We start from the raw sequence: 26,867 nt of genomic DNA, 5'->3' as shown, positions 1-26,867 counted from the left end.
CTCTTAAAATGCCAGCCCCCCTCCCCCACACTGAGCCCCTCGCTCCTCAGAGTAAATCAAGTTCCCAGAGATCTGCTTCCCTGACAGCAGGTGCCAGAGCCGGCAGGAACCTCAATGCTCACCCAGCACCGCCCCCTCATCATATGGATGGAAAAGGGAGGCTCAGGGAGGGGGTGGGGGACTTATCTGAGGTCACAAAGTGGGACAGAGCTGAAAGGCTACAGTGCCTACTCCTTTGGGGACCCAGGACGGTTTTGGGGGTGGGCGGTCAGGCACGGCTCAGATGACAGGTTTCCTCCTTTGGCCATGCCTCCCCATCGCAGCTGAGACCCTGGGGACCTGCGCTGGGAGGAGAGCTCCTGGCTCCTTAGCTGAGCACTGAATGCCAGAGTTTGGGGGGCCACCCATCCGCTGGTGACTAGCACAGGGAGCCTCCTTCGGCTCCCCTTGTCTGGAATTCACAGGGCTGGGCCCTGGCCCCGGGCTGGAGGCTGACCTCACCTGAACCCCACCGCACAGCTCCAGGATGGAAGCCGGGGTACTTGGGGGTGGTTGGAGGGGTGGGGAGTGGGGGGTGACAAATGTGGAGCCTGCCTGCTTCACTCCTCCCCCAAAAGCGCCTTGCTGTGTTTAAAGTTTTAATTTTTGCTAATTAATGTCAATTAATTTTGTATAATGAGTGTTTAATTTTGGGGAGTGTGTGAGCCTGGGAGCGACTGCAGTTCTGGGCTGTGAACGCTGATTAGCATCAACACCTGCTGCTTCCCCACTCCCTCCAGTGGAGGGGGGGCCCCAGGGTTTGGGGAGCTGGAGGGCGGCAGGGCCTAGTGGGCAGGTGGAGTGGGCGGAGGACCGCAGATGCTCCTGGTGCTCAGGCCAACACGGGGGAGCAGCGTGGGCCAGGGTGCTTGCAGCTGGGGGCGGGGTTCAGCAGGTGAGGGCCAGCTTGAGGCCCCGGGGGTCTCTGAGCCTTGATCTCCGGTTTCAATAAAGTGGGGAGGTGGAATAAACAGAGGGAAGGACCAAGATGCTCTGCAGTCTTTGGAGGAGGAAAGCAGGAGACCAAATACAGCTTCAAAATGTATTTACAGCACATATGCCGTCTCTGAGTAGCTCTCGTGTTTCTACACGACACTCAGTCGCAGTGGGAACCATGGGCAGACCTTTTCGGCATTGGTCCCTCCTGTCTCCACAGCAGGCACACTCTCCTGCCTTAAACAGGGGTTCTCAACCGGGGCCGATTTTATGAGACATTTGGCAATGTTTGGAGACAGATTTGATGATCACAACCTGGGGGTGGGGGTTGCTACTGGCATCTCGTGGGTAGAGAACAGAGACGCTGCCGAACAGCCTACAGTGCACAGGACAACCCCCACAACCAAGAATTACTAGCCCAACATGTCAGTAGTGGTGACCTTGAAAAACCCTTGCCCTTAATACACATCCAGAGACTATATCATCTGAGGTAAAGGAAGAACAAATTCAAGCCTAGGTTTCAGACCAGCCGGGCTTGGGTTCCGATCCTGGCTCTGCACCTCCCCTTCCTCACTCTCAGAGGTAAGCTCCTGACAGGCCCAGGGTCCCCTAGGGCTCAAGGCCCAGAAGGGCCCCAGAGTAGCCTTGGGCAGGGGCAGCTGGCCTGTGTGTTGGTGACTCGCCCTCTAGTGGTATTAGGCATGTACTGCATCCTTCACACCCGTGGGACTGCCTGGCCCTTTGGTACCCAGGAGACCGGACAAAACCATCAGAGAGGTTGCTTGGGGTTTTCTGCCCTGAAGGGCATCTACCACAACCACCACTGTTCCAGAAAGGCAAGGCCACAGGAATGTGGTCCAGGGATGGAGCAACTGCTTAAAGCCAGAAGTCACCAGTTCATTCTTCAAACTCTGCGCCCCCCACCCCCACCACCTGCCTGGCTTTGCCTGGTGTAAAAGGAGCGGCGGCACTTAGGGTCTCCCCGGGATCTCAAGGCACTGGCTAGGTAGAGGGAAGTCAGGGAAGCTAAGACATGGCTAGCCAATTGTGCACTCACGCACTTGTGTGTGTGTGTGTGTGTGTGTGTGTGTGTGTGAGAGAGAGAGAGAAACAGACAGACAGACAGATAAAGACAAGAGAGAGCATTGTTCTGGAGGTGATGGAGCTGCCCCAGGCTCATCATCTCACCTGGCATCTCACCTGCTCTCTGAAACTTCTGAACATGCAATTTGGCTGCTCAGCAGGACAGAGCAGGCCTTTGGTTCAAACATAAAAACCACTCAAGACGAAAGAGGACAAAGCATGAAAGGAAGTGAAAACCCAGCCTCCCTATCCTCTGGGACGCATTTGGGGATGACAATGTTCCCCTCTCATCTAAGCTACCGGGATGGAAAAAAGGCAAAGAAGACCCCGTGAGCCACCTCTGAATGATGGGGACCCCAGGCTCCTCCCTCGGAACACCCACAGTTCTCACTGCCTACTCAGATGGCGCACACTCTGTAACCACTCCTGCTGACTACATACAATGGCTATCCGTTTATTGAGCACTTGCTGTATGCACTGCTTACTAGCTATCTCTGCCTTTGCGCAATGAGAATGCAGCCTCTTTCAGTGATTTCATGTCCACGATCTCTTCCAGAACTTTCAGTTCTGCCATTTTCCTTTCAAACCCTCCTGGAAAGTCCCGTTCCAGCGACACAGATGCTGAGAGACTAAGCAAAGAGAGAAGGGGAGAGAGAGAGAGAGACCATGGGCTATGGGTCTCCTTTCTAGCACACCCCCAAGATCTATTATTGACAGTATGAGCAGGTTAATTAAGCAGTCTGTTAGTGATCATGTTAAGAAAGCTGGCACATTTTCAACTCAGATTGACACCATTCAAGATTCAGGCATAACTGATGTTGGAGCAGCGATGCTGGAAGATGTCAGTGGATGAAAGAGAGAGAGGGAGCGGGAGGGAGGTGGGGAGAGAGAGAGAGAGAGAGAGGTTCGTGCTGATGGTAAGTTTAATGTCAAGTCCTGAGGAAAACATGCTCTTGGCTGCTGCAGATGTTCTCACATCAGACCCATCATGATGCAAAATCATGCAGATGGTGAACAGCTAATGAAGTGCCCGTGTGAGAGGGACAGGGTGGGGAGGAAGAGAGGGCAGCAGACAGAAAGACAAATGTGCAAGAAAGTTCTCAAAAAGAAGACTCCAGGGGAGCCTGCCCCCTAAACTAGCATCAGAACAGGCACACAGATCAGTGGAGTTAATGGTCCAGAAACACCCCCTTCTGCAGGGAAAATGGATTTGTGTTAACGTGGCTGTGTGTCAACTTGCATTCAGATACAGGGGTGGAGCAATGGGCTACTCATCTAGGGAAAATCAAACCCACAACGCCTGTGTTCTATGAGGCCATTACTCATATTTTAACATTATAGGAGTTCCTGTTGTAGCTCAGCGGGTTAAGAACCCTACTAGTATCCATGAGGAAGGGGGTTCGATCCCTGGCCTCGCTCAGTGAGTAGAGGATCCCCCATGGCTGCAAGCTGCCTCATAGGTCACAGATGTGGCTCAGAACCAGTGTGGCTGTGGCTGTGGTGTAGGCTGGCAGCTCCAGCTCCGATGTGACCCCTAGCCTGGAAACTTCTGTATGCCACAGATGAAGCCCTAGAAAAAATAAAAAATAAATTAAAACATAGCATTAGAAAAATCATCATGTGTTTTACAATGCATGTGACAGGGAGGACCTTACCTGCTCTCCATCACAACTGCCTGTGCTTGGGTAAACTCAGCCACGTGTAGAGGTAGCTCTCTGTTCATGCAGTGTCACCTCAGCTGCTCACAGCAATCCACACAGAATCTGAACTTAAACTTAGATTCCTAATTGTTGCCTAAAACATCTTTTTAAAACTTACACTATAATGGAGCATGGACATGAAAAGTTATTGTACATGCAGAAAATCGTCTGCCAGATACCAGGCAATGCAATTAAAGGCAGCAGAAATTGCCAAACCATAGATAGCTACCCTAAAGAAATGCTTGCCCATATGCACAAAGAGACATTTACAAGGATGGTAATTATAGCACTGTTTGTAACAGCAAATAATTAGAAACAACCTAAATGTCCACCATTAGGGAACTCATATGGGAAGATTGCCAAAACAAACTTATATGAACAAAGTTACTGAGTATATACAAGATGATCTGCTGCATGTAAAACCCTATAACTGGTACATGTACCCACAGGCGTGTGCATAAATCCTTGGCTACGGTTCTGGAAGGTTCACACCTCATCAAGTGATCCCCTTGGGGAGGAGAACGAAATTTGGAAAGTAGGGGTTATTGAAGGACTTCCACTTGTTTACCCTAATTTTTTCTATACTGCTTGCATTTGTACAAGGAGACTGTAATCGCACTTTACTTGTCTAAAAATTGAAAAGAAAATGTCAAACTTCTTGAAGAAGAGCATAAAAATTTTAAAGCCAGCATGGGTCTTACACATAGGCATCTATAGGTGAGAAACTTCCTAAAGAAGCTGATTAACTTTAAGACTATGTTTTCCTTCAAGTAAAGAAAAAAAATGAAATCACAAGTATAATAAAATGGGAAATGAAAAAAAATCCCAATAATCTTGTATATGCTCGGAAATTATACTGCCAATTTAAAAGGGACTGAAAAGGAGTTCCTGCTGTGGCTCCGAAGTAACAAACTCAACTAGTATCCCTGAGGACGTGGGTTTGATCCCCAGCCCCACTCAGTGGATTAAGGATCCAGCGTTGCCATGAGCTGTGGTATAGGTGGCAGATGCGGCTTGGATCCCATGTTGCTGTGGCTGTGGTGTAGGCTGGCAGCTGCAGCTCCGATTGGACCCCTAGCCTGGGAACCTCCATATGCCGTGGGTGTGGCCCTAAGAACGGATAAATAAATAAATAAATAAATAAAGCTGAAGAGATCAAGATTAGGAGGCAGGAATTACAAAAAAACAAGGATGGGAGTTCCCGTCATGGCGCAGTGGTTAACAAATCCAACTAGGAACCATGACGTTTCGGGTTCGGTCCCTGCCCTTGCTCAGTGGGTTAATGATCTGGTGTTGCCGTGAGCTGTGGTGTAGGTTGCAGACGCGGCTCGGATCCCGCATTGCTGTGGCTCTGGTGTAGGCCGGTGGCTACAGCTCCGACTCGACCCCTAGCCTGGGAACCTCCATATGCCGCGGGAGCGGCCCAAGAAATGGCAAAAAGACAAAAAAAAAAAAAGCAACGGGGCTGTGATGTTTAACAGTCGATGTCCAAAGAGAATTGCAAAGTGTGAAAAGGCTGAGATTCAGACTCTGCGGTGCTGAAGAAAGCGACTTGGATTGAATGTGTAGTGAATGCTTGTCGATTCCTTCAAATGCATATCAAACATTGTCCTCTCCTCTTCTGAAAGGCTATGACACGTACCCTTACATCTAATAACCAAGGCCTCTTACAACTGAGAAACGTAACATTTGATATCTATTTCCCTTATAAGAAAGGGGAAACTGGGAAAATACATGTATTTTACATATATTATATGACAAAGGGCTACCGATACTAACCTATGGAGGGTCATGGTGACTGACCCCCAGTAACTACTCTACCCCCAAAAGATGCGTCTAAACTAGTTGCAACAACCACCCCCTCCCTTGCCAGTGATTGATTTAGGAAGCCATTCTAGCCAGGGAGGGATGTCTGCAGGGGACTTCTGGGAAAGGTCTCCTCCCATTTAAGAAGAGCTGGCAGACAGAGCCTCTTGTCCTCTGGTCAGCAGTGGGTTTGGATATGATGTTTGGAACTGCGGCTCCCATCTCACAACCAGGAGGGGAGCTAGGCTGAAGATGAAGCCCCTGGCAGAGCAGAGAGATGGAAGGAATGGCCCTGGATGCTTCAATGGAGACTTGACCTCGGTAGAGTAATAAATCCCTTTATTATTATTATTATTATTTTTAACGGCCACACCTGCAGCATATGGAAATTCCCAGGCTGGGAGTTGAATCGGACCTGCAGCTGCCCACCTCCACCACAGCCACAGCAACACAGGATCCTGAGTCACATCTGGGACCTACACCACAGCTCGTGGCAACATCTTTAACCACTGAGTGAGGCCAAGGATCAAACCTGCATCCTCACAGAGACAACATCAGGTCTGTCACCTGCTGAGTCACAATAAGAACTCCTAGATCCCTTTATTATTTAAGGCAGTTTGAGTTGAGGGTTTCTGTTACTTTCAGCCAAACACATTCCCAAAATGCAGAAAGAGCTGCCACAATTATTAAGAAAAAGTTACAACAATTGAAATCACTGAAAAATATTCGAGTAAAAATTCATAAAAGAAATATTTTTAAATATTTTTAAAAATCAATGAACATGAACTTACTAATAGTTAAAGACAGATTTTTGAATCTAAGAAAAAAAAATCCATCCGCAGGAGTGCTTTATATGTTTTGGAGACTAATCTTCATTGGTTTAATGGTTTACAAATAGTGTGTGGCTTGTTTTCGCACTTTGTTGATGGTGTCTTTTGTCATACAGTTTAACAAAATATGTATTGGTAAATAAGCAATTCTTTCCTCTCTGATATATACTTTTGTGTCATTGAGAAATTCTACCCCTACTCCAGTGCTCTTCTATGTTTCCTTCTGGAAGCGTTAACATTTTTACTTCATACATTTAGGTCTTCATTCCTTTTGCTTTTTAGGGGCCATACCTGCAACAAATGGAAGCTCCCAGGCTAGGGGTCAAATTGGACCTGCAGTTGCTGGCCTACACCACAGGCACAGCAATGCGAGATCCAAGATGCCTCTTCGACCTACACCACAGTGCAGGGCAATGCTGGATCCTTAACCCACAGAGCAGGGCCAGGGATCGAACCCACATCCTCACGGATACTAGTTGGATTCCTAACCCTCTGAACCACAATAGGAACTTCTATCTGGAATCTGTGCGTGTGTGTGCACACACATGTATGTGTGTGTGTGCATGTGTGTGTGTGTGTGTTATAAAGGATCTCCTCTCTCTGTCTCTGTCCCTGTCTCTCTCTCCTATTTGGAAACCCAAATGGCCAATGAAGTTAAGAAAAGATTCTCAACCATACTGGGAATTGGAAAAATGCCAATTAAAATGAGAAAAACCCTTTCAGATGCATAAAATGTTTAAAAGATTGATAAGACCAAATGCTGAAGAGGACGTAGGGAAGCAAAAATTCAAACCATGCAGGCAGAGTAAAAGCCAGTGTACCCATGTGGAGAAGAGCAGCCATGGTCCCGCCTTCCGACACAGGCCTTCCACACCCAGGTACAGACCCTACACCCGGGGCTCTCAACACCACCTGCACAGCTGAAACCAAATCTGAGGTACAACCCAGATGCCTGCCTGTCTTTTTAAAGCTCCCCAGGTACTCGTTTAAAAACTTCTAGCCTGGAGAGGCCCTACTTAAGCATGGACATGTGTACAAGGCTGTCTGGTGCAGGATGATGTGTGACAGCAAGAAACTGGGAACAACCTAGATGTTCCCAGTGAGTCTGTGGAAGAGCTACACAGCCCAGAGCAGCTGAAATGAAATTGTCCGTATTAACACAGAGAAACCTCAAAACCACAAAGAAAGAGCAGGGTTTTTTTGTTTTTGTTTTTGTTTGTTTTTGTCTTTTTTGCCATTTCTTGGGCCACTCCCGTGGCATATGGAGATTCCCAGGCTAGGGGTCGAATCAGGGCTGTAGCTGCCAGCCTATGCCACAGGTCACGGCAACACCAGATCCTTAACCCACTGAGCGAGGCCAGGGATCGAACGCACCTTCATGGTTCCTAGTCGGATTCATTAACCACTGAGCCACGACGGGAACTCCAAAGAGCAGGTTTTAAAGGATATGTATGGTACGACACAGAGTAAATTGAACACACAAAAAATACGATGCCCGGGTTTTGGTACAGGCACAAATAATGCAATATAAAAACACAAATGCGGAGGACACAAGTCAACAGCCTTCCCCCAGAGAGGGAAGAAGCCAGAGTCAGAAAGGCAGAGGGCAAGGAGGCTTTGGGTGCATCTCACATTTTTATTTCTCTAGTTTCTGCAGTAGTCCATGTGCAAAAATAATTTTTCATGATCTTTAAAAAGCAGCCACGGAATGAATTATTGTGGCTGTTACAAAGATAAGTGGGAATTTTAGGGCTGTCATGGAAAGACACCCCAAATTTACTGTGAGGTTAAAAAGTGAAAAACAGTACACACCATCTGATCTCATTTGTATTAAATAGATATTTATAGAGGCATAGTTATATGATATAGAGCTGCAATAAATAGGCAGAAATTTCTACACTTTTAGGTGTTTATTTGAATTTGGAAGGAGAGATACAAACATATCTCTAGGGAGAGAAGTGCAATTGTTTAACTTACATAGGGATCATGTATTAGCAGAAAAAAATTGAATTTTTTTTTTCTCTTTTGGCCACCTTTAGCCTTTTACTTTACACATTTAGGTCTTCAATACATCTGGAAATTTTTTCTTTTTTCTTCTCAGGGCCACACCTGCAGCATATGGAGTTCCTGGGTCAGGGATCAGATCCAAGCCAGACTTGTGACCCCCACTGCAGCTGCTGCAACACTGGATCCTTAACCCACTGTGCTAGGCTGGGGATCGAACCTCTGTCCTGGGGCTGCAGAGACAGCCCCTCCCATTGTGCCACAGTGGGAAAGCCTAGGATGATTTTTATTGAAACGAAAACACTCTAGTGGAAACTAGGAGACTTGAGCTCCCATCTTGCCTCCAGACTGACACTGGACAAAGTTTTCCAGACTCTGCTTCCTCTCTCTCTCTCTTTTATTTTGTAGGTAACAAGTGCCTACGGTAAACAATCCAGACCATGTAAAAGGGTAAATAATAAAAAGTGAGTCTCCTTCCACTGACCCTTAGCTTCCATCCCCTCCCCAGAGGCAACTACCATAGCCAAATTCTCATGGCCCTGCCAGACCTGGTCTATGTATTTACAAGCAGATATGCATGAAATCACCTGTTATACACACACACACACACACACACACAAGCACACACTCAAATGGCACGAGATCAGAGCCCCATCTGTCTTTAGAGGAGTGATGGTTATCGGAGGGGGCTGCACACCCTAATATTTGCTGGATGTCATGATATTCTTCACCATTCTGCCTGAGAGGCAGTGCTATATGGCACAGCTTTTCTTTTAAATAGCTCAAGAACTTGGGGAGAGTTTCACAATGCATATTGAAGTGTCCCACACTCAGGACTGGGAAATTTCTGGATTGAAATATCAGCTTCTAAATCTCGGTGTAGGTGGACTCTGAGGTTTGGGATCTCCTAATCAAAGGTTCCTGCTAATACACTCATCTTCTGCCAAGCGCCCTTTTATCACATCTGCTCCCTCGCGGGAGATTCTTCAATGGTTCCCCATCAATCAAGAGAAAAATCTTGAACCCTCATCTAACATTCAAGGCTCCGAGCCACCCTTCCCCTCCCCCTTCAGATGAGAGCCTAAAGGAAGAGGCCATTCATTCAAGAAGCGTACGCTGGGCACCTACTATATGTCAGGTCCTGGGCAAGCTGCTCAGAATGGGTGCCTTGGTCACACATAAGTGCCCTTCTCAGGTGGAACCAGGCTGCCATGCAGACGCTTTCCTAACACAGGGGTCAGGCAGCTTATTCCAAGAACAGACTATCAGGTTTTCAAACGATCCTGCTCCTCTTCCTTGGCTCCACTTACCCGTGCTAGTCGGAATGTGTGGGCTCCGGAACTACGCAGACCCCTTTGTTCTGACCCCTCTGTTTCTAAGAATGCAGCTCAAGCTGGAGGGAGCCGCATCAGAGACACACACCACACTGTGGACCAGTTCGGAGCCAACAGCCCACAAAATCCCTGGGTCTTTATCCCAAGCACTCCAGCCACATCAGGCCTCAGCGCCTCTACGCTCGTGCAGCTGCTTTTTCTAAAGAGCAGGCACTACATCAAACCGTGTGAGATCATTTGGGATCCTGGCATTCTCACCCATGAATTCATAGTCACTGCCAAGTTGATCTCCCTGATCCTTGAACGTGACCCATCGGTTTCCAGTGACCAAGGCAGTGAGAAGATCACTGAAGGGGATAAGACTGAAGGCAGAGCCCCAGGACCCCTCACTGGAGACGTCCCTTTGGTTGACTCGGCCCCACTGGCCCTGTCCTCTTGCGGCCTGACACACACTGGCCAGTTGTAGGGCTGCCCTGGATTCTGGCACCTAGCCTGGCCCACCTACCCATCCAGATCCAACCAGAAAGGCTGAAGAATGTGCCCAGGATGACCTGCTCATCCACCCTAGGCCGGCTGACCGAGTGAATGACCATCACAGCGAAAACTCCTATAATAGAACATGCAAAAAAAGAATTTAAGGACTTCCCGTGTGGCTCACAGCAAAAAAATAATTTAAAAAACCCACCAGAATGAATGTCCAAAGATCCATAGAATGAAATCACCATAAGTGCAATCACCGGAACCCAGTTTCAAATCTTTTCTACCAAAGCCTTCATTGGATCACTGAACAAACCCACACTGAATGCTGCAGGCCGAGGGGTTGGTGGTGAATGAGATCCAGTCCCTGTCTTGGCAAACTCACAGTCTGAGGAGGGAGGCCGACTGGGAAACATAATGGGTAGTTCCAGGATAGACACAGACACACGCGAGGTGCTGTGGTCTAACCCTGACAGGGGCAACAAAGGAGGGCTTCCTGGAGGAGGTGGTGTCTGAAATGGGAAATGATGGCCTGGCAGCCAAGAGGAGGCAGAGGGTGGGACTGAGGTAGCTGGTACTCCACTCAAGGAGGGCCACGCACAAAGGCCTGGAGCCCAGAGAGAGGCAGGGGGCCAGTCACGAGATTCGCCACAGAGCCATGGAGTGCGAGCAAGACCAGCAGCCAGGAAGTGACTCAAGGGCTTCCAGGACCTGAGCCCAAGGGCTGCAGATGCCACATTAACTATCCCTGATCTGGAAAGAGGGAGTGTAAGTCACAAGGCCCAGGGCACAGTGGACACAGGCTCACCCTGCTGCCTTCTAACCACGGGATGAGGGATGGAAGAAGCACGGGCCTGGGAACTAGTGGGGCTCAGGCACACTGCCAGGGCACCACCCACGAAGGAAGCGGGGTGGCGTGAGCACTAGGAGGAGAGCAGTACAGGTCTGGAGCATGGTGGCAGGGGGGGCAGGTGTGGGGCACACAAGCGTGAACGAACAGAAGACAGTTCCCAAAGGCTGCCCAGGCACCCCCCACCTCCGGCCCAGGAGCGGACACACTGCAAAACACAGGGACATCTGCATGGCGATGAAAAAAGCTGTTATATTTTACATAAGGGGACTGCTGCCGACAGCACAGGACCAAATCACTCCCAGCCAAGGGATGATGAGGCTGCAGGAGGGTTATTCCCTGTGCAAGGAGTCAGGTCGGCTAGTGCTGAGGCCCAGGCCTCCCCCACCGGGAGCTCAGGCCCAGATGGGGCTCTTGAGTAGCACACAACACTGCTGGGCCCCTGCTCCACGAGGATTCCACTAGGCAGCCTCAGAGCATCCCACCCTGCCCATCCCCCCATACACAGAGCCTGGGAACATGGGCGTGCTGGCATCCAGGTGACACCAGCCCCTGCCCTGCCCATTCCTCACAAGGCGAGTGTCCACCTCTCCTTGGTGCCTCATGATGGCCCTGGGACCTGTCACTCCCTCCTGCCTGCCACTCCTCCCATCCCACCCCAAAGGCCACACACAAAAACTCTGCGGAGCCTGCCTTCCCCTGGAATGGAGTCTGCTCCTGGAGACTGGTGGCTGGACCTGGGGGCGAGGGTAATTTTTCCGACGCCTCCTCGACTGACCTTTAATTACGCTGTTTGCCCAGCTCCCCAAACCATTAACTTCCACCTCACAGCAACCACACGTCAATTAATGGAGGGCCTGCTCCGAGCTCGAGCTCCGGAACACAATTAAGCGTGACAGTCCACAAATAAGAAAGAACTGACGAATTAATTAAGGTCTAAACAAATTAATTACCAGTCCCCAATCAATTCCAATGCCAGCACACATGCTCCTGGGCTCACCGTCTTGCCTAACATCTCCCTGTATAAATAGAAACTGAGATTTCCCACATGATTGCTGTTCTAGACCAGGGCACAGGGAGGCTCTGACACCACCTTGAGGGAGAGAATTGGCTGCAGGGAGCATCCTCGGAGCTTTCCCCGTAGGCTCAGCACACACGCATGCGCACACACCAGTCCCACACACGTGCACGTGACCCTGGCTGGAAAACCAGGGGCTGATGGGTGGAGGGGCCCTGGTGGGATGCTGAGGACCCTGGCTGCCCCTGGACCATATCCCTCAGCCACTCGGCTGCAGGGGTGAGGGGAGTTGCTGGGTGAAATTGAAGGAGCCCTGGCCAGATCCTGGGCAGCCCAGGCTTTGCCAGCTCTGGGTAACTCCTGGCAAGCTTGGATTTGTCTATTCTCTGTAAAGGGGGATGCCTCGCTCTGCCAGAAGGTCCTCGAGAGAGAATGAGGACAAAGGGGGGGGTGCAGAGGCCTGATGGGGAGACGTGGAGAGCTGTGAGGCCCCAAGGCATGGGCTCTGGTCACCCAGGGAGGCCTGCAGTGACTGTCACCGAGGTCCCCATGGGAAGGGGCTGATGGGGGTCTGTCCTGAGGCTGGAGAGGGGTGGGAGTAGTGGAATCAGGTGTGGGAGCCAGGGGTCCTGTGCCCAGAGTGTCAGGCCTCTCTCTTGGGCAGCAGGGGAGCTTGGTGAAGAGAGGTCTCCACCTCCTGACCTTGAGCCAGAGCCTGAGCAGGATGGGAGTAGCTGGGCAGAGCAGCCTGGGTTTCCACCCGCCTTCCCACTGGAGGAGAGGGAGGAGGGGTGTGGGGGAGAGGGAGGAGGGGTGTGGCCACTGAGCACAGGGCACACAGGCCCTTTCAGGACCCTCTCTCACCCTGAACTGCAGACCTCCTTCTGCTCCACACCCACCCCACCCCGACAACCGATCAGTCCCACTTGCAGCCAGCCCCTCCCTGTGTGCACTCATGGCTCTGTGAGTCCTATCTCTCCATCAGGCCGGGGTCGGGGAGGGGGCAGGGGAGGGTGGGGCCAAAGGACCTTCTACAAAGTAAAGCAAGTCCTGAGCAGGCTTCTCTGTGGCCTTAATGGTGGCCTGGCATAGTCTGGCATCACTTGCTGTGGGAAGCAGAGGTGGATGCCCGCAGGACCTTGGCCCTACGATGGGGCTGAGGGACACTCTGTCTGGCCCGAGGCAGAGGGATAAGGCAGAGGGAAGCCACATGCAAGGACTAGTTGGTGGCCTGAGAAGACCAGGGGCCTTTTAAGCCTCTGGATGGGGGGAGGCGCACGCCTGTTCACCCTGTACCCCACGGCATCAGCGTCCACTGGGGGTTGGCAAGTGTCCATCTACAGGTGGCCCGGGATGGACACCAGGGGCCAGAGAGATGGAAGCCCACCTGTGGTGAAGGAGAGGCTGGGGCAGGGGTGGAAGGCAGGCAGGCACACAGCCAGGTCTTGGGCAGTGTGCTTGAGGAAGCAGCCAGAAAGGCCCTGCTTCTCCCAGGATCCTGGCGAGCGGGGACCGTCAAGGCGGCCAACCACCCCTGTGTACACCCTGTGCAACCAGCTAGGAACACGCAGGATCTCACGATCCTCCGTGGTGGCCGGACCAGCATGAGGGGCTGTGGCTCCTCCCTGACAAGCAGGCAGGAGAGGAATCGCTGGAGCCCAAAGAGGGATCAGCCAGAAAGCCTCAGGTGGCGGTGGCAGAGAGGGTCCAACCTGAATGCCGGGACCCTCCTCCTGAGGGAGCCCCAGAGAGATTAAGACCCTTCCAAGGTCACACAGCAAGACGGCCAGCAGAGCAGGACTGGAATGGGACCCTGGCAGAGTCTTTACCTGAAGTTTGGCTCAAGGACAGATTACATCTCGATGGAGACCAAAAATCCAGTCCAGTGCAGCTGAGAGCTGCCCCTCCTCAGGCTGCATCTGACCCTCCCGCTCGGGATGGCGGGGAACGCAGGGTCGGCAGCTGTGTTCACTCAATTAGGCTCCTTAACAAAGTCAGATCTAAAGAGTTATTCCATTAATGGCCCACGCCAGAAATAGCTGAGAGTTCATTAAAAGTGTGGAGTTGCTATAGCAATTATCTGGGTCGGCTGAGGACCAGCCGGGTGGTTGGTCCTGGGAGTTCATTAGCCTCTGGGCTCCTGAGGAGGTGGGGCTGCTCAATAATGATCTCCCACCTTCTCGCAGGGGCGTTGCAGGTGCTTCAAAGCACTTTCCTATGAATGGAAAGGGTCTGTGGTCTCATTTGAGCCTCAGCTCAAGCTTGGAGGAAGGTAGGGGTGGATGCCCCCATATCACAGATGGGGAAGCTGAGCCCTGGAAGTAAAGAACAGGGTTGGGACCATGAGCTCGGGTCTCAGGCCAGGCTCTCCGGATTGAGCTTTGGCACTAGGGAGGTCACATGGGACCTCACGCCCTTCCTGGCCCTGCCCCATCTCTGTCCTCTGCCATCAGATGGGGAACTTGGTGTCATGACTCAAACACTTGTTCTTCTCTTTTGATGACTAATGGTGGTTGGCCTTGGGTTTCTTTCAGGGTTGTATATTTCTTTGTAGTTTTGTGTTTTGTTTTTTTTTTAAACTTTCGCTGTGGCAAAATAAGGTATAGGCTTCTTAAGGGCCAGGCTGGGCTTTAGGGAACCCCAGGGCCGAGGCCCAGGGCATCTATTGTGAGCTCAGGGTTTCAAGAGCAGCAAGAACTCTGCTGAAATCATGCACAAGTGCACACGTGCACGCACACACACACACACACCCTGCATGCAGCTTCCTATTAGTGGAGGCTCCTGTAATGCAAAGGGCCCACCACACAAGGCTTGGAGCCCCAGACTAGCGGGAGCCTTGAACCTTCCCTTGTGTCAGCAACCCCTGTGACAGGCTGGTAAGGCCGATGCACCCCTCCCAAAACAATGTCTCTGAATGCATAAAACAAAATATGTAAAATCACAAAGGGGTTATATTGAAATAAGCTATCCAAATGCTTTTTTTTCAATTGTGATACAGTAAGAGATGTGATTTTAAACTAATGAATTAATGGAGTTCCTGTGGTGGCTCAGTAGTTAACGAATCTAACTAGGAACCATGAGGTTGCGGGTTCGATCCCTGGCCTCGCTCAGTGGGTTAAGGATCCGGCGTTGCCGTGAGCTGTGGTGTAGGTCACAGACGTGGCTTGGATCCCGCATTGCTGTGGCTGTGGTGTAGGCCAGCGGCTACAGCTCCGATTCAACCCCTAGCCTGGGAACCTCCATATGCTGCAGGAGGGGCCCAAGAAATGGCAAAAAAGACAAAAAGAAAAAAACTAATGAATTAAAAAACAAGATCTACCAGTGGGTCTATCAAGTACCATGATTTTGAATTAGTGCTGAGCATAAGTGATATTTTAAGAACTCTGTAACGACTGTAATGTGACATGAAATTATCTGTGATTTCTACTGCTGACAGTTACCGGTCCTGCTTGTTACCGTGATTTGCTGCCTATATTCACGATGGAAGAAAATGTTAAATTTCAGTTAAAGGTTAGTATACTTTCCCCAACGGAGTTCATGAGATCCACTGCATCTTATCTACGGACTGCAAGGCAGGGGGTGTCTGAGGACCCCGGGTTAAGAATGTCTGTGCTGGAGTTCCTGGGGTGGTTCTGCGGGTTAAGAACCCGGCTAGGATCCATGAGGATGCAGGTTTGATCCCTGGCTTGGCTCGGTGGGTTGAGGATCCCGTGCTGCAGCATAGGTCAGATGCGGCTCAGATCCTGCGTTGCTGTGGCTGTGGCCTGCAACTGTAGCTCTGATTTGACCCTCAGCCCAGGAATTCCCATGTGCTGCAGATGTGGCCCTAAAAAAAGCAAAAACAAAAAAAGAATCCCTGTGCTAAAAGCGGTATCTCAGAGCTGGAAGGTGGGGCCCCTGTCACCCTTTCTTCTATCTGCATGCATTTTATTCCAGTCGCCCCAGCTGGGAGGCCCCCAGGGCCAGAAGAGGTGTGGCAGGACCGTCCAGCTTCCCCACAGGCTGGCAGCCCCACCTGCCCACACGCACACGCTCTCCTCACTGCACAAGTCTTACCTACGGCGGGGAATGGCACGAATCTCTGGACGAGGAGGCGAGTGGCTGGGGTGAACTTGTTGGCTTTCTGAACCAGGACATTAAGGCCCACCTTAGAAAGAGAAAACAGAGAGGGTGTGTGATGCTTCAGCACCTGTGGGAGGACGGGGTGGGCTGGGGGAAGAGCAGCGACTGAGGGGTACCAGCCTGCCCTGCACCTGCACCCCAGACCCTCAATCCTCAGCCTGACTGGGTGCTGCAGAGCCGCAGTGCTATTTAAAGTACCACTGCCCAGTCATCCCAGAGGGAGAAGAGCATCAGTCGCACACACAAACACACACACACACACACACAGGCGCACACATGCACACGCGCACACACACAGCCTCTCCGGGGAGAGGAAAAGTGATGGTGGGATGGCTGCTATTAGAACACAAAATCTACAAATAAATGAAGCATAGGACCTCGTCATTCCCACCCAGCCTCTTCAGCAGCACCTTTCCAGGGCCCGGCCAGAGCAGGCGGACTCAGCAGAGGGAGACCCACAGGTGACCAGAGAGCTAAGCAGAGCCGCCCAGAGCGGATGTCCTGGGCTCACTGTCCATCTCCACTCAGACTTCAGCTCCCCTCTCCCAGCCCAGGCCACCAGGGCCCCCCTTGCCCCTTGCCTTGGGCACTCCCACTCCACTCCATCCCCCACGCTAACCGCATCTTCCTGGAACACAGGTCCCGTCCCCTCCACCAGGACAACACCTCCCCCTGGCCTGTGCAAGAGGGTGCAGACTCCTTCATGCAGCCGCCTCAGCCTCCATAAACTCACTTCCATTCCCCCATCACCCCATGTTCTGTCTGCCCCATCCAGTCAGCTGAAACGCTGCGTGAATTTCCCACCTTGGGGCCTTTGCTCGTGCAGGTCCCCGAGCCCCGAGTGCCTCCCTTCCTGTGCTCCAGTCCACGTCTGTTCTTTAAGGCCCACCTCTGCGCTCCGCCTCCAGGGTCACTGACTCTGGGACTCATTTCCCCTTTCTCTGCCTCCGTTTCCTTGTCTGTAAAAGGGGACGGTAATAGCTCCAGCGTCCCGTCCCGAGGCTGTTCCAGGAGTGTCTGTAAAGTACTCAGCATGAGCACCTAAAAGACCTCAATAAATGAGGCTGTATAGGAATGATGTCACCACCCCCAGGCAGAAAGCCGCCCCCGGCACATCACCAGCCCCTCCTTCCCAGCTCTAGGAACCCTCTTTGGGGTCTGATGTCCCCTCCGCAGTGACAGGGAGGGGACATGCCTTCTTCTTTGCACACCGGGTCCCTAGGGCCGTGGACGGCCCGTAGTACATGCTCAGTAAAGCAGCAGCTGAAGGATAAACTCAAGGAACGACTGAAAAGATGGAGAGATTAGCAAAGGCTGGAAGAGGGGCTTTTGGAGGAGCAGGAGGTGGGGTTATTCTGGGGAGGGTTAGGCTGGGGAGAAGGACCTTTTGGAAGGAAAACAGCCTGAGCACAGAGACAAAAGAGGATGCCTGTGGCCAGACCAGAAGCTGGGTGTGTAGAGGTCTTTGTTTCCCCGAACTGAGGCCAGAGCCAGCCCTCCCCCATCCATCGTTCCTGAGAGGAGGGGCAGCAGGAGCGGCTGTGGGCCTCCTGGCCTGACGGCCCGGACAGCCTGCTCTCGGCTCTGGCGCATCCGGTGGCTCAGCAGGTCCTGGCTCTGGCCTCAACCTTCTGGGTTGTTGGGGGAACCGCAGAGCCTTGGGAAGGCCTCCAGGGCTGTGGGGGGCCCGCAGCAGTCAAATCAGGGCACGGCATGGCAGGAATGGCCCAGCCCAGGCTGCCACTGTGAGACCTGGGAAGATAGAAGTGCTAGACCGCCAGCCACCAGGCAGCCCAGGCCCCCACCCTGGAGCCAGACCGCCATCAGGCAAACCCGGCCTGGGCGCTCAGGTGCTCATCTGAAGCCTCCAGCTGGTGGTCAGTGCCCAATTCTTATCCTCTCTGCCCGTTCAAGGGGAGGCAGGGAGGCAGAGAGACTCGTGGCAGCTCAGACACACTTCAGTGTACTGGGGCAGGCTGGAGATCTGCCAGCCCACCCTGGGCCCGGCAGCCCTGATGCTTCAGGGCTGCCCCTGCGACACAGATGGACACTCCAAGTTGCAGCAGCAAGTGACTATCTCTGTGACTCAGAAATGGTCCCCCTCACCGCCCCCCCACCAATACCAGGGAATATGTCTCTCAGAGTGCCAGTGTGGAGAGAGGCCAGGGGGACACACAGGAGGGCATCAGGGGTGAAGCAGAGGAGGGGAAAAGGGGCATGCCTCGGGCCAACCACATCACGTGACCCAGCTTAACTACAGGCTTATGGATAGGGCACCTCACCCCCTTTTACAGGTTCAGAGACATTCAGACAGGTTCAGAGAGGTTAAGTCCCTCTGCCCAAGTTCAGACACTGAGGCAGGTAAAACGAGGATCCAAACCCAGGGTCTGCTAATTCCAAAGCCTCACTCAGCCACTGTGCTACTTGCTTTCCAGTGGTCCTCCATCTCCGCGAGCAATGTCTGACATGCCATTTTGTTTTTAAATTACTACAAGCCAGGAGTTCCCTTCGTGGTGCAGTGGAAACAAATCTGACTAGGAACCCTGAGGTTGCGGGTTCGATCCCTGGCCTTGCTCCGTGGGTTAAGGATCTGGCGTTGCCGTGAGCTGTGGTGTAGGTCACAGATGCAGCTTGGATCTGGCGTTGCTGTGGCTGTGGTGTAGGCCGGTGGCTACAGCTCCGATTAGACCCCTAGCCTGGAAACTTCCATATGTCGCTAGTGTGGCCCTAAAAAAGCAATAAATAAATAAATAAATGCCATTTAAAACTGGCTGTATGCACTGCAAAAGCCTCCCTGAAAGACCTGCATGGAGCTGGGGCCCAGATGAGTGAAAGGCAGTTCCAGGCAGAGCCACCTCTGCCCTCAGTAGCTAGAAAACAGAAGATCTGGGTCCAAAACCTCACACATCTGTTTGGAAAGATGCAGGAGATGCTGGAGGAATGGGGAGCAGGAGTCAAGGAGACAAGCCAGCAGGGAGCTCAAACCCTTCCCCTCACTGTCTCTTGGAGGCAGGCATGGCGGAGGGCGAGAAGGATTAACGGCCATTGGCTGTAGCAAACCTTCAACCCTCCCACTTACCCTCAAGCCTTCCCCTCCTTGGCTGGCTGCTCTTGCCACCAGGTAGGACTGACACAGCCCAGGGTGAGTGACTCAGCCTGTCTCCCCCACCCCAGCTAGGCAGGAGGAAAGAAGAGAGAAAACAATGCTTGGGTCCCCCTTCTCTGGCCACCTCTTCCCTGAAACCCACCTGGGTCTCTCCCCAGTGTGGACAGGTGAAATTTAGTGAGGCACACACACTTTGCTAAATGCAATGGCCCACAGGCCTGAGCCCAGGGAAGGGGCTGCAACCAGCAAAGTGGGGAGAAGGCCTGTGCACATGTGCAGCCGCAGGCTCACTAAGAGTTGGTGAGGTCACCCATCCACTCGCCTAGGATGCGCCTGATGGCAGGAAGGCATGCATTCAGCAGAGACCCCCCAAATCAGGGCTTACTGTTCCTGCAGCTAGGAAGGCCACAGCCTAGGAAAGAACCAGGGTGGGCTGCAGACTGGGGGTTGGGAGCCCGTCTGTTCTGGTTCCTTGGGGACCCTTTGGCCTGGAACATTTGGTGGAGCCCATTAAAATTAAAAAGCCAAGTGGCTGGTGGCTCTGAACAGCAGCCCACTTTCCCTGGCATGGTGGGTCCTGTTTAAGGGAACCAGCTGGCATTAATGGCACACAATTCATCACGAACAGCAGCTAGCGATCAGAAAAATCTGAGCTAATAATCAGGTTCAGGAAGGATAATGAGATATGGAACAATCACTGCTGTGGGTCCCCTGGGGTCTGTTTTAACAGCCTCCAGATAAGCCACAAAATAGAAATGAACAAAACAGGGGCTCCATTTCGGTGGAAGGGAACACAAACAGGGTGTGGATTCCGCACAAGAATTCCCCATGTGGTCAGCAGACAGGGGTCCTAGGAGAAGCCAAGAGCCCAGGACCAGTGAGTGCTCAGAATTGGCCTGAGGAAGCAGCAGGCTACCTGCTCTCTGGCTACCTTCTCTCCAAGCTCTGGCCCCCAGACCAGTGAATTTGCCACAGGCAACTGACGGGGCCAGAGAAAGAGGAGGGAAGACCAGCTTCCTGCAATTCCCTCCACAATGGAGGTAAGTGCTGACCAGTACCAAGAACTGGGGAGGGGTGGGAGCTCCTGTGACACCAGACCTTCAGGGACAGCTGATGGCCGTCTCCTTGAGTAGGAAGGTCCTTCCAGGCCAACAGCAGCCCAGCTTCTGCAAGGCCAGTGAGGAGCCATTGGATGGGGTTGGAGCAATGCCTGCATCACCCAGGCTGTGTCGCCACGCCAGCCCACACATTTGGTCCCCTGCAGGATGCCTCCATCTCGATGGGCTTCAAGCACTCTGCCAGCCCTGCACCCACAGCAAGCAATGGTTATCTTGCTCTTCCTCACCCACCCCTGGCCGCCTCTCCCATTCCCAGCTCAGTGCCTCAAATCAGAAACACAGGGGTCAACCTGGACAGGAGCCTCTGGACCCCCACATCCAGCTCTGGCCCAGCCCACAGCACAGAGCTCCGTGTTCTGTGGTTATCTTGACTGCAGCTGCTCCTATCACTTATTCCCTGGACAACCACTCACCCCCTAACTAGGCTCCTTGCTTGCCCCCCTTAATGCCTCTAATCCACTCTCTACACAGCAGACAGAGCAGTCTTCTAAAAATGGATACCAGGGAGTTCCTGTCCTGGCCCAGTGGAAACGAATCCGACTAGGAACCATGAGGTTGCGGGTTCGATCCCTGGCCTCGCTCAGTGGGTTAAGGATCCAGGTTACTGTGAGCTGTGGTGTAGGTCACAGATGCTGCTCGGATCTGGCATGGTTGTGACTGTGGTGTAGGCCAGCAGCTACAACTTCAATTCAACCCCAGCCTGGGAATCTCCATGTGTCATGAGTGTGGCCCTAAAAAGACTAAGTAAATACATAAATAAAAACGGATTCCAATGTGTGTTAGCCTTTCAGCGGCTTCCCGCACACTTAAAGACCCACCCAGCCCTGCAGGACTGCCTGGTCGGGCTTGCAAGCCTCCAGCCATCTCGCCACCACCCCACTCCGCCCATGAGCCAGTCCCTCTTCCCTTCTCTGCCTCCCCCTCTCTGTCCTTGACCTTCCAGCCCTGCCCTCCTTTGGCTTCCTCACTTTCCATCTTGAATGTCAGGCCTTCAGGGAGGCTCCTCTTCCCTGGGGGGCTCCCCTCTTGCAGCCTCTCGCAGAGGCTGGAAAGCTTCCTTCCAGATACTTTTCACAGTCCCTAAGTATATTCATTTACCCTCTGAAAATGTTGGGAATCAAAGTAATACAGGGATATTAGTAAAAATAGAATCACCCTGGGAGTTCCCGTCGTGGCTCAGTGGTTAACGAATTTGACTAGGAACCATGAGGTTGCGTGTTCGATCCCTGGCCTTGCTCAGTGGGTTAAGGATTCGGCGTTGCTGTGAGCTGTGGTGTAGGTGGCAGATGCAGCTCAGATCCCAAGGTGCTATGGCTGTGGCGTAGGCTGGAGGCTACAGCTCCAATTAGACCCCTAGCCTGGGAACCTCCATATGCCGTGGGTGAGGCCCTAGAAAAGGCAAAAAAAGACAAAAAAAAGAATCACACAGAAATATTTTTACCTGTGGACTCTACTAAATCCTGTCTCTCCCGATAGGCCCTAAGTGCTAGGTCAGGGCCTGTGCACACACTCATTCCTCATTGAAATGAGTAGGTGCTTAATCAATGTTGCTAGATAAATCAAGTCAATGATTTCGGGGGCAGGAAAAAAAAAGAGCCACGAAGGAGAGCTGCCTTGTGCAACCACCGCCGTCCACCTGAGCAAACACAGCTCTGCAGTGCAGGGCGCAACTCTAAGGCCACCTGAGCAGATGGCCTTAGAGGAGGGAGGAGGGGCCTGGGGGCGGGGCTACGAAGCATCCAAGGAAGGGGCAGCCCAACTGAGCCCTGAGGGAGAGCAGGAGGTAGCCAGGTAAGCAGGGAGGGGGGACTCAGTGGGCTTCAGAAGCATGAAATACCAGGTTTCTGCAGCTGGCTCTGTAGACTACTGGCGGCTGCCATAAGTGGGACCGAGGGTCCTTGGAGAACAATGGAAGGGGCCTGTTTGACAGGAGGGATGGCATTAGGTCAGAATTTACATCTACTCTTGGGTGGTGGATAATAATACAACAAAATGGTCAGGGAGGTTTTTTGTGGGTCCTGGGGAGCAAGGATTAGGGCAGGTCAAGGAATCTGGGAGGTACCAAAAATGCCCACCAGAGGGCGTGCATTGTAGAATTAAACTCTTGGTAATAACCAAGACCCTCTCTGGAGGTCAATTGTCCTGCAGTCTCAGCCAGCCTGTTGCTTGGCAGCATGTTCAAGAGCAAAGGGCTAAGGTGGCCAGGACAGAGTTATGCGGAGGTTCAAATACCTGTCAGCTCCAGCTGCAGTTGTGTGGCTTCTTTGCTTGCAGCGGTGACCAGCCCTGACCCCTGAACCATGCCCCACAGGAACCTGCTGGCCACCTACTGGAAAACCAGTCACATCAGACCCCTTGCATCCAGGAAGGAGCAAGAACTTGCCCTCTCCAAAACAGTTGTGGAGTCGATATTTGCATCAGACTTGACACGGCCAGCATCACCATCTGCCGGCTTCCAGAAAACTTCAGATTCTGAGAGAGAGCCCTCCAACCTGGAAGGCATGCAGAGTGAAAGTGGTGAGACAAGAGTGTGGTCTGTATTCTCAGGCAGTTGGCCTCCTACGTCCATCAGCTTCAGAGAAGAATATCTGGGCCTGAGCTCTACCCTGGACCACTAGAGACACCTCGAGCTACGCCTGGACCACAGAGGACACCCTGGACCACAGAGGACATCTGAGATGCAATCTGGACCACGAGGTCACCCAGACGTACACCCCGGACCACGGAAGACACCCTGAGGGACCCCCTAGACCATGAAGGACACCCTGAGATACCAAGTGGAGCACAGAGGACACCCTGAGGCACACCCCGGATAATAGAGGACATCAAAAATGACACCCTGGACCACGAGGACACCCCGAGACATGCTCTGGTCCATGAAGACACCCCGAACCATACCCTGAAGCACAAAGACACACTGAGCTATACTCTGGACCATGAGGACATTCTGAGGGACACCTTAGACCATGAAGGACACCCTGAGCTACCACTGGACCACAGAGGACACCCTGAGGCACACCCTGGATGATGGAGGACACCATGGATGACACCCTGCACCATGAGGACACCCTGAGCTACACCCTGGACCATAAGGACACACAGTTGTACCATGGACCATGAGGACACACTGGGGGACACCCTAGAGCCACAACTGGACCACAGAGAACACCCCAAGGCACCGCTGGATAACGGAGGACACCCTGAGCTACACCCTGGACCACAGAACACACACTGAACTAAACCCTGGATCACAAGGATACCCCGACTTATACCTTCGAGCACAGAGCCAGCCAGGTAGAGTCTTGCAGAAAGCCCAGGAACCAAACGTGCAGGTGAGTGGAAGTGCAACCTCTCATTATACTTAAAGAGCCTGTCAAGAATTTTCTTCCAGTCCCCAGTGTCCTCAGGGTACCTGCAGAGGGTCTTGTCTACCGGGGGACATGGTAACAGAGCTCTTCCAACTTGAAGCCAAGAACACTGCTTAGCTTTTCTTACCTCCTTACGACACAGGGGAGCAGGAAGAAAAATGTGTCTTTTTGTTAGCAGGATAGTGTCCGATTAAGCCTGACGTTTATTTTTTTATTGTCCTTTTAGGGCCCTACCTTCGGCACATGGAAGTTCCCAGGCTAGGGGTCGAGTCAGAGCTACAGCTGCCAGCCTACACCACAGCCACAGCAACGTGGGATCCGAGCCTCATCTGTGACCTACACCACACCTCATAGCAACCCTGGGTCCTTAACCCACTGAGCGAGGCCAGGGATTGAACCTATAGCCTCAGGATCCTAGTCAGGTTCATTGCCACTTCACCACAACAGGGACTCCTGATTAAGCCTGACACTGAATCCCAACTCTAGCACTGACCTCACCTCTGTGCCTCAGTGTCCTCAGCAGGGTCCCCTCGTGGTGTCTTCTGTGGTCCAAGGGGTATCTCGGGTGTACCTTAGGAGCGGGACACCCAAACAGCATGTGGCACACCGTAGGCGCTCCGTAAGTGTTAGCAGCTATGATCATTCACTAGTCTGACTATCACGGGGACACGGAGCTCCAGGAAGCAGTGGGAGCTGGAAGAGGTAGGTGTCCAGCCCAGGGACATCCGGGATACTATTTGTGCCCACTGTCTAGGTTAACAATCTCTGCATCCTATACAGAAAGGACCCCCAGGGACCAGACCCTTTAGGAAAAGAAGCCAGCACTTCTCCACCAGCCAAAGTCCTTGGCCAGCCAGGATCTGGCTGAAGGCGAAGCATCTGACCATCAGGCACGAGGCCGCTTTTATACTCTGGCTCCATCATCCAGCTGTGGACTGTTCACATCGGTCTTTAGCCTTGAGCCTTCCTCTCCAGCCCCAGGTCCACTCTTATCCAGGACTTTGTGTCCATGAGGGGGGGTTCCTCAGCTGGGCCTGCCAACCCCCGGCGACTTCTCCTCCAGCTCTCTTCTGCCTGCACCCTCTGCAACGCCCAGGTCCCTGAGCCCAGGTGGGGGCTCCTGGCCTGACGCTCTTGACTCCTGACAAGGCAGTCACGGTGTTTTGTGATGGGTCCCTGCTACCCCCACCCCCACCCCACTTCATTGTCACCTCATCACCATTATTCCTTACATGGCAGCCACACTCATGTTCTGACGGCTTCCAGGATCTGCCAGGCTTTCCTTCTCCCGTGTGCCTCTTTGTGTGCTGTGCCCTGTTTCTGGACCCCCCAAGCCTGCCTTCACCTCTCTCCAGTCTTATCTCACAAGCGTCAGCTCTGTGTGACTTCGGGGGCCCTCCCCTGGGCCCCCCCACACCCACGTCACCTTCGTCATCATGACAGAGACACCACAGAGTATCCTCAGCTTCCCCTCTCAGCATCTTGAAGGACACACCAGTCTGTGGGACCCCCAGCCCCTGCAAACTGCCTGGCACCCCTTCCCCCCTGAAGAGAGTGACGGGGTCTCCCCCAGGGCTCAGGGGGGCCACCACAGTCGTGCTCAACACACACACCCAAACTCATGCACAGTGAGCGCTGACAGAACTTCCTTTGTTAAAAGACAGCAAACTGCTAGATTTCAAAAATAACTTAAGACGAAATTTCTTTTTTATTCCCGAGCACGAAGCCAGACATTGCCAGATCTATTTAGAGGGTTCACCAAAAGGCTGCTAACCCCTCCCCACCGCCCCTGGCAGGGGTCCTGCCACCCGGGTGAGGCCGCAGTTAGGGGACATGCACCCCGGGGATCCCTGATTCTTGGGGCTGCTGGCCAAGGTCGGGGGCCCTCCGGAGAGGGAAAGAGGGCTCTCCTGGGTCCAGAGAGGAGGCTGGCCTCCACTCCAGCTGGTCCTCCGTCCCGGGGATCTGCCCTTGGCCTGTCAGCCCCCATCCACGCCGCCTGCTTGTAGGGACTCATTTTAATTAATGTCAGAGCGGGGCCAACCACTGGGGCCGTGACACTTGTTTGCAGGTCATCTCCTCTTAACAGTCTCACCCGGGGGCGGGAGGGGCAGGCAGGAGGACCTGTCACAAACTGAAGCAGAGATCAGTTAATGAGGCCGCGGGGCCTGGGCTTCCAGAGAGCAAGGCAAAGGAAAATAAAATAAAGCCTCTTTCTCTGGAGGTTTTGTGATTTACACACACAAAAGAAAAGCAGGCAGGCTGCAAATTTTGCAAGTCAGAAACTCCACTCCATCTGCCGAAGTTAGACCCTCACGGCTGGAAGGTGTCAGGCAGAGGGACACTGCCACTACGGGCGGAGCTCAGAGGGGCCTCCTGGAGGCCGCAATGGGTCAGCAATCTAATGAACGAGTACTTATGGCCCACTGCTCGGTCCCCCTCTGTGGGGGAGAGGACACAAGGCCTGTCCCTGCTTAGCTTGAAATAAGAGGACAGGACATGGGGCATAACTGACTATATGAAAAGGATGGAAGTTTCTAGGACTTGGGGCTGGGGTGGTCAGGGAACACCTCCAGCTAGGTGGGGAGGCGGAAGGGGGGGTCCCCCTGCGGGTAAGGCCCTGGGTCTGAGAGCCCCAGAGGGACCCAAGCCCCCCATAACGCTGCAGCTTGGGCATCAGAACCCCCACCCCACGATCTGGGCTGGCTCTGGCCTTATGAAGTAGTTCAGGTGGAATGACAGGGCTGCTTGCGTGGGACAGCGAGGCCAGGGTAGGCAGAGAGCCTGGGAGGAAGAAGCCCACAGGCCCAGCCTGCAGAAGGGGGATGTCCCCCACTGTGATCCCCTCCACTCCAGCCCCTCTCGGCCAGGGCAGCTCAGGATTCTCTCCAAGTGGCTTCCCAGTTCCCCGTTCCTTCCCTGGGACCTCAAAAAAGGAAGATGGGATTTTCAAGCTGCTAAACTAAGCAGAGCCATCAGTTCCTCTTGTCATAGGAGCAGGAAGGAGGTGACAGGGCCCTTCCCCTCTCTCACAAGAGCTCCTGGCCCCAGGCAGTAACCCCCCAAAATCAGAGAT

The 26,867-nt window shown here is 52.9% G+C and overlaps 1 protein-coding gene across 4 annotated transcripts in view; it reads right to left on the bottom strand.

Annotated features, from left to right (window-relative positions):
• SFXN5 (sideroflexin 5) overlaps positions 1–26,867 on the bottom strand; it is a 133,891-nt gene that overhangs the window by 28,717 nt on the left and 78,307 nt on the right. For 2 of the 4 annotated variants that reach the window (XM_047781785.1, XM_047781782.1), the window contains exon 10: positions 16,134–16,224. In XM_047781785.1, the coding sequence (XP_047637741.1) occupies positions 16,134–16,224 (91 nt within the window). Of the gene's footprint in view, positions 1–2,496; positions 2,688–16,133; positions 16,225–26,867 lie in introns of those variants that run through there. The other 2 variants (XM_047781783.1, XM_047781786.1) reach the window with 2 other exon arrangements.

This window comes from Phacochoerus africanus, chromosome 5 (assembly GCF_016906955.1).
Source record: "Phacochoerus africanus isolate WHEZ1 chromosome 5, ROS_Pafr_v1, whole genome shotgun sequence".
NCBI classification, from domain to species: domain Eukaryota; kingdom Metazoa; phylum Chordata; class Mammalia; order Artiodactyla; family Suidae; genus Phacochoerus; species Phacochoerus africanus.
The sequence above is the reverse complement of the archived record's forward strand: the minus strand, read 5'-3'. Positions and strand labels throughout refer to the sequence as shown.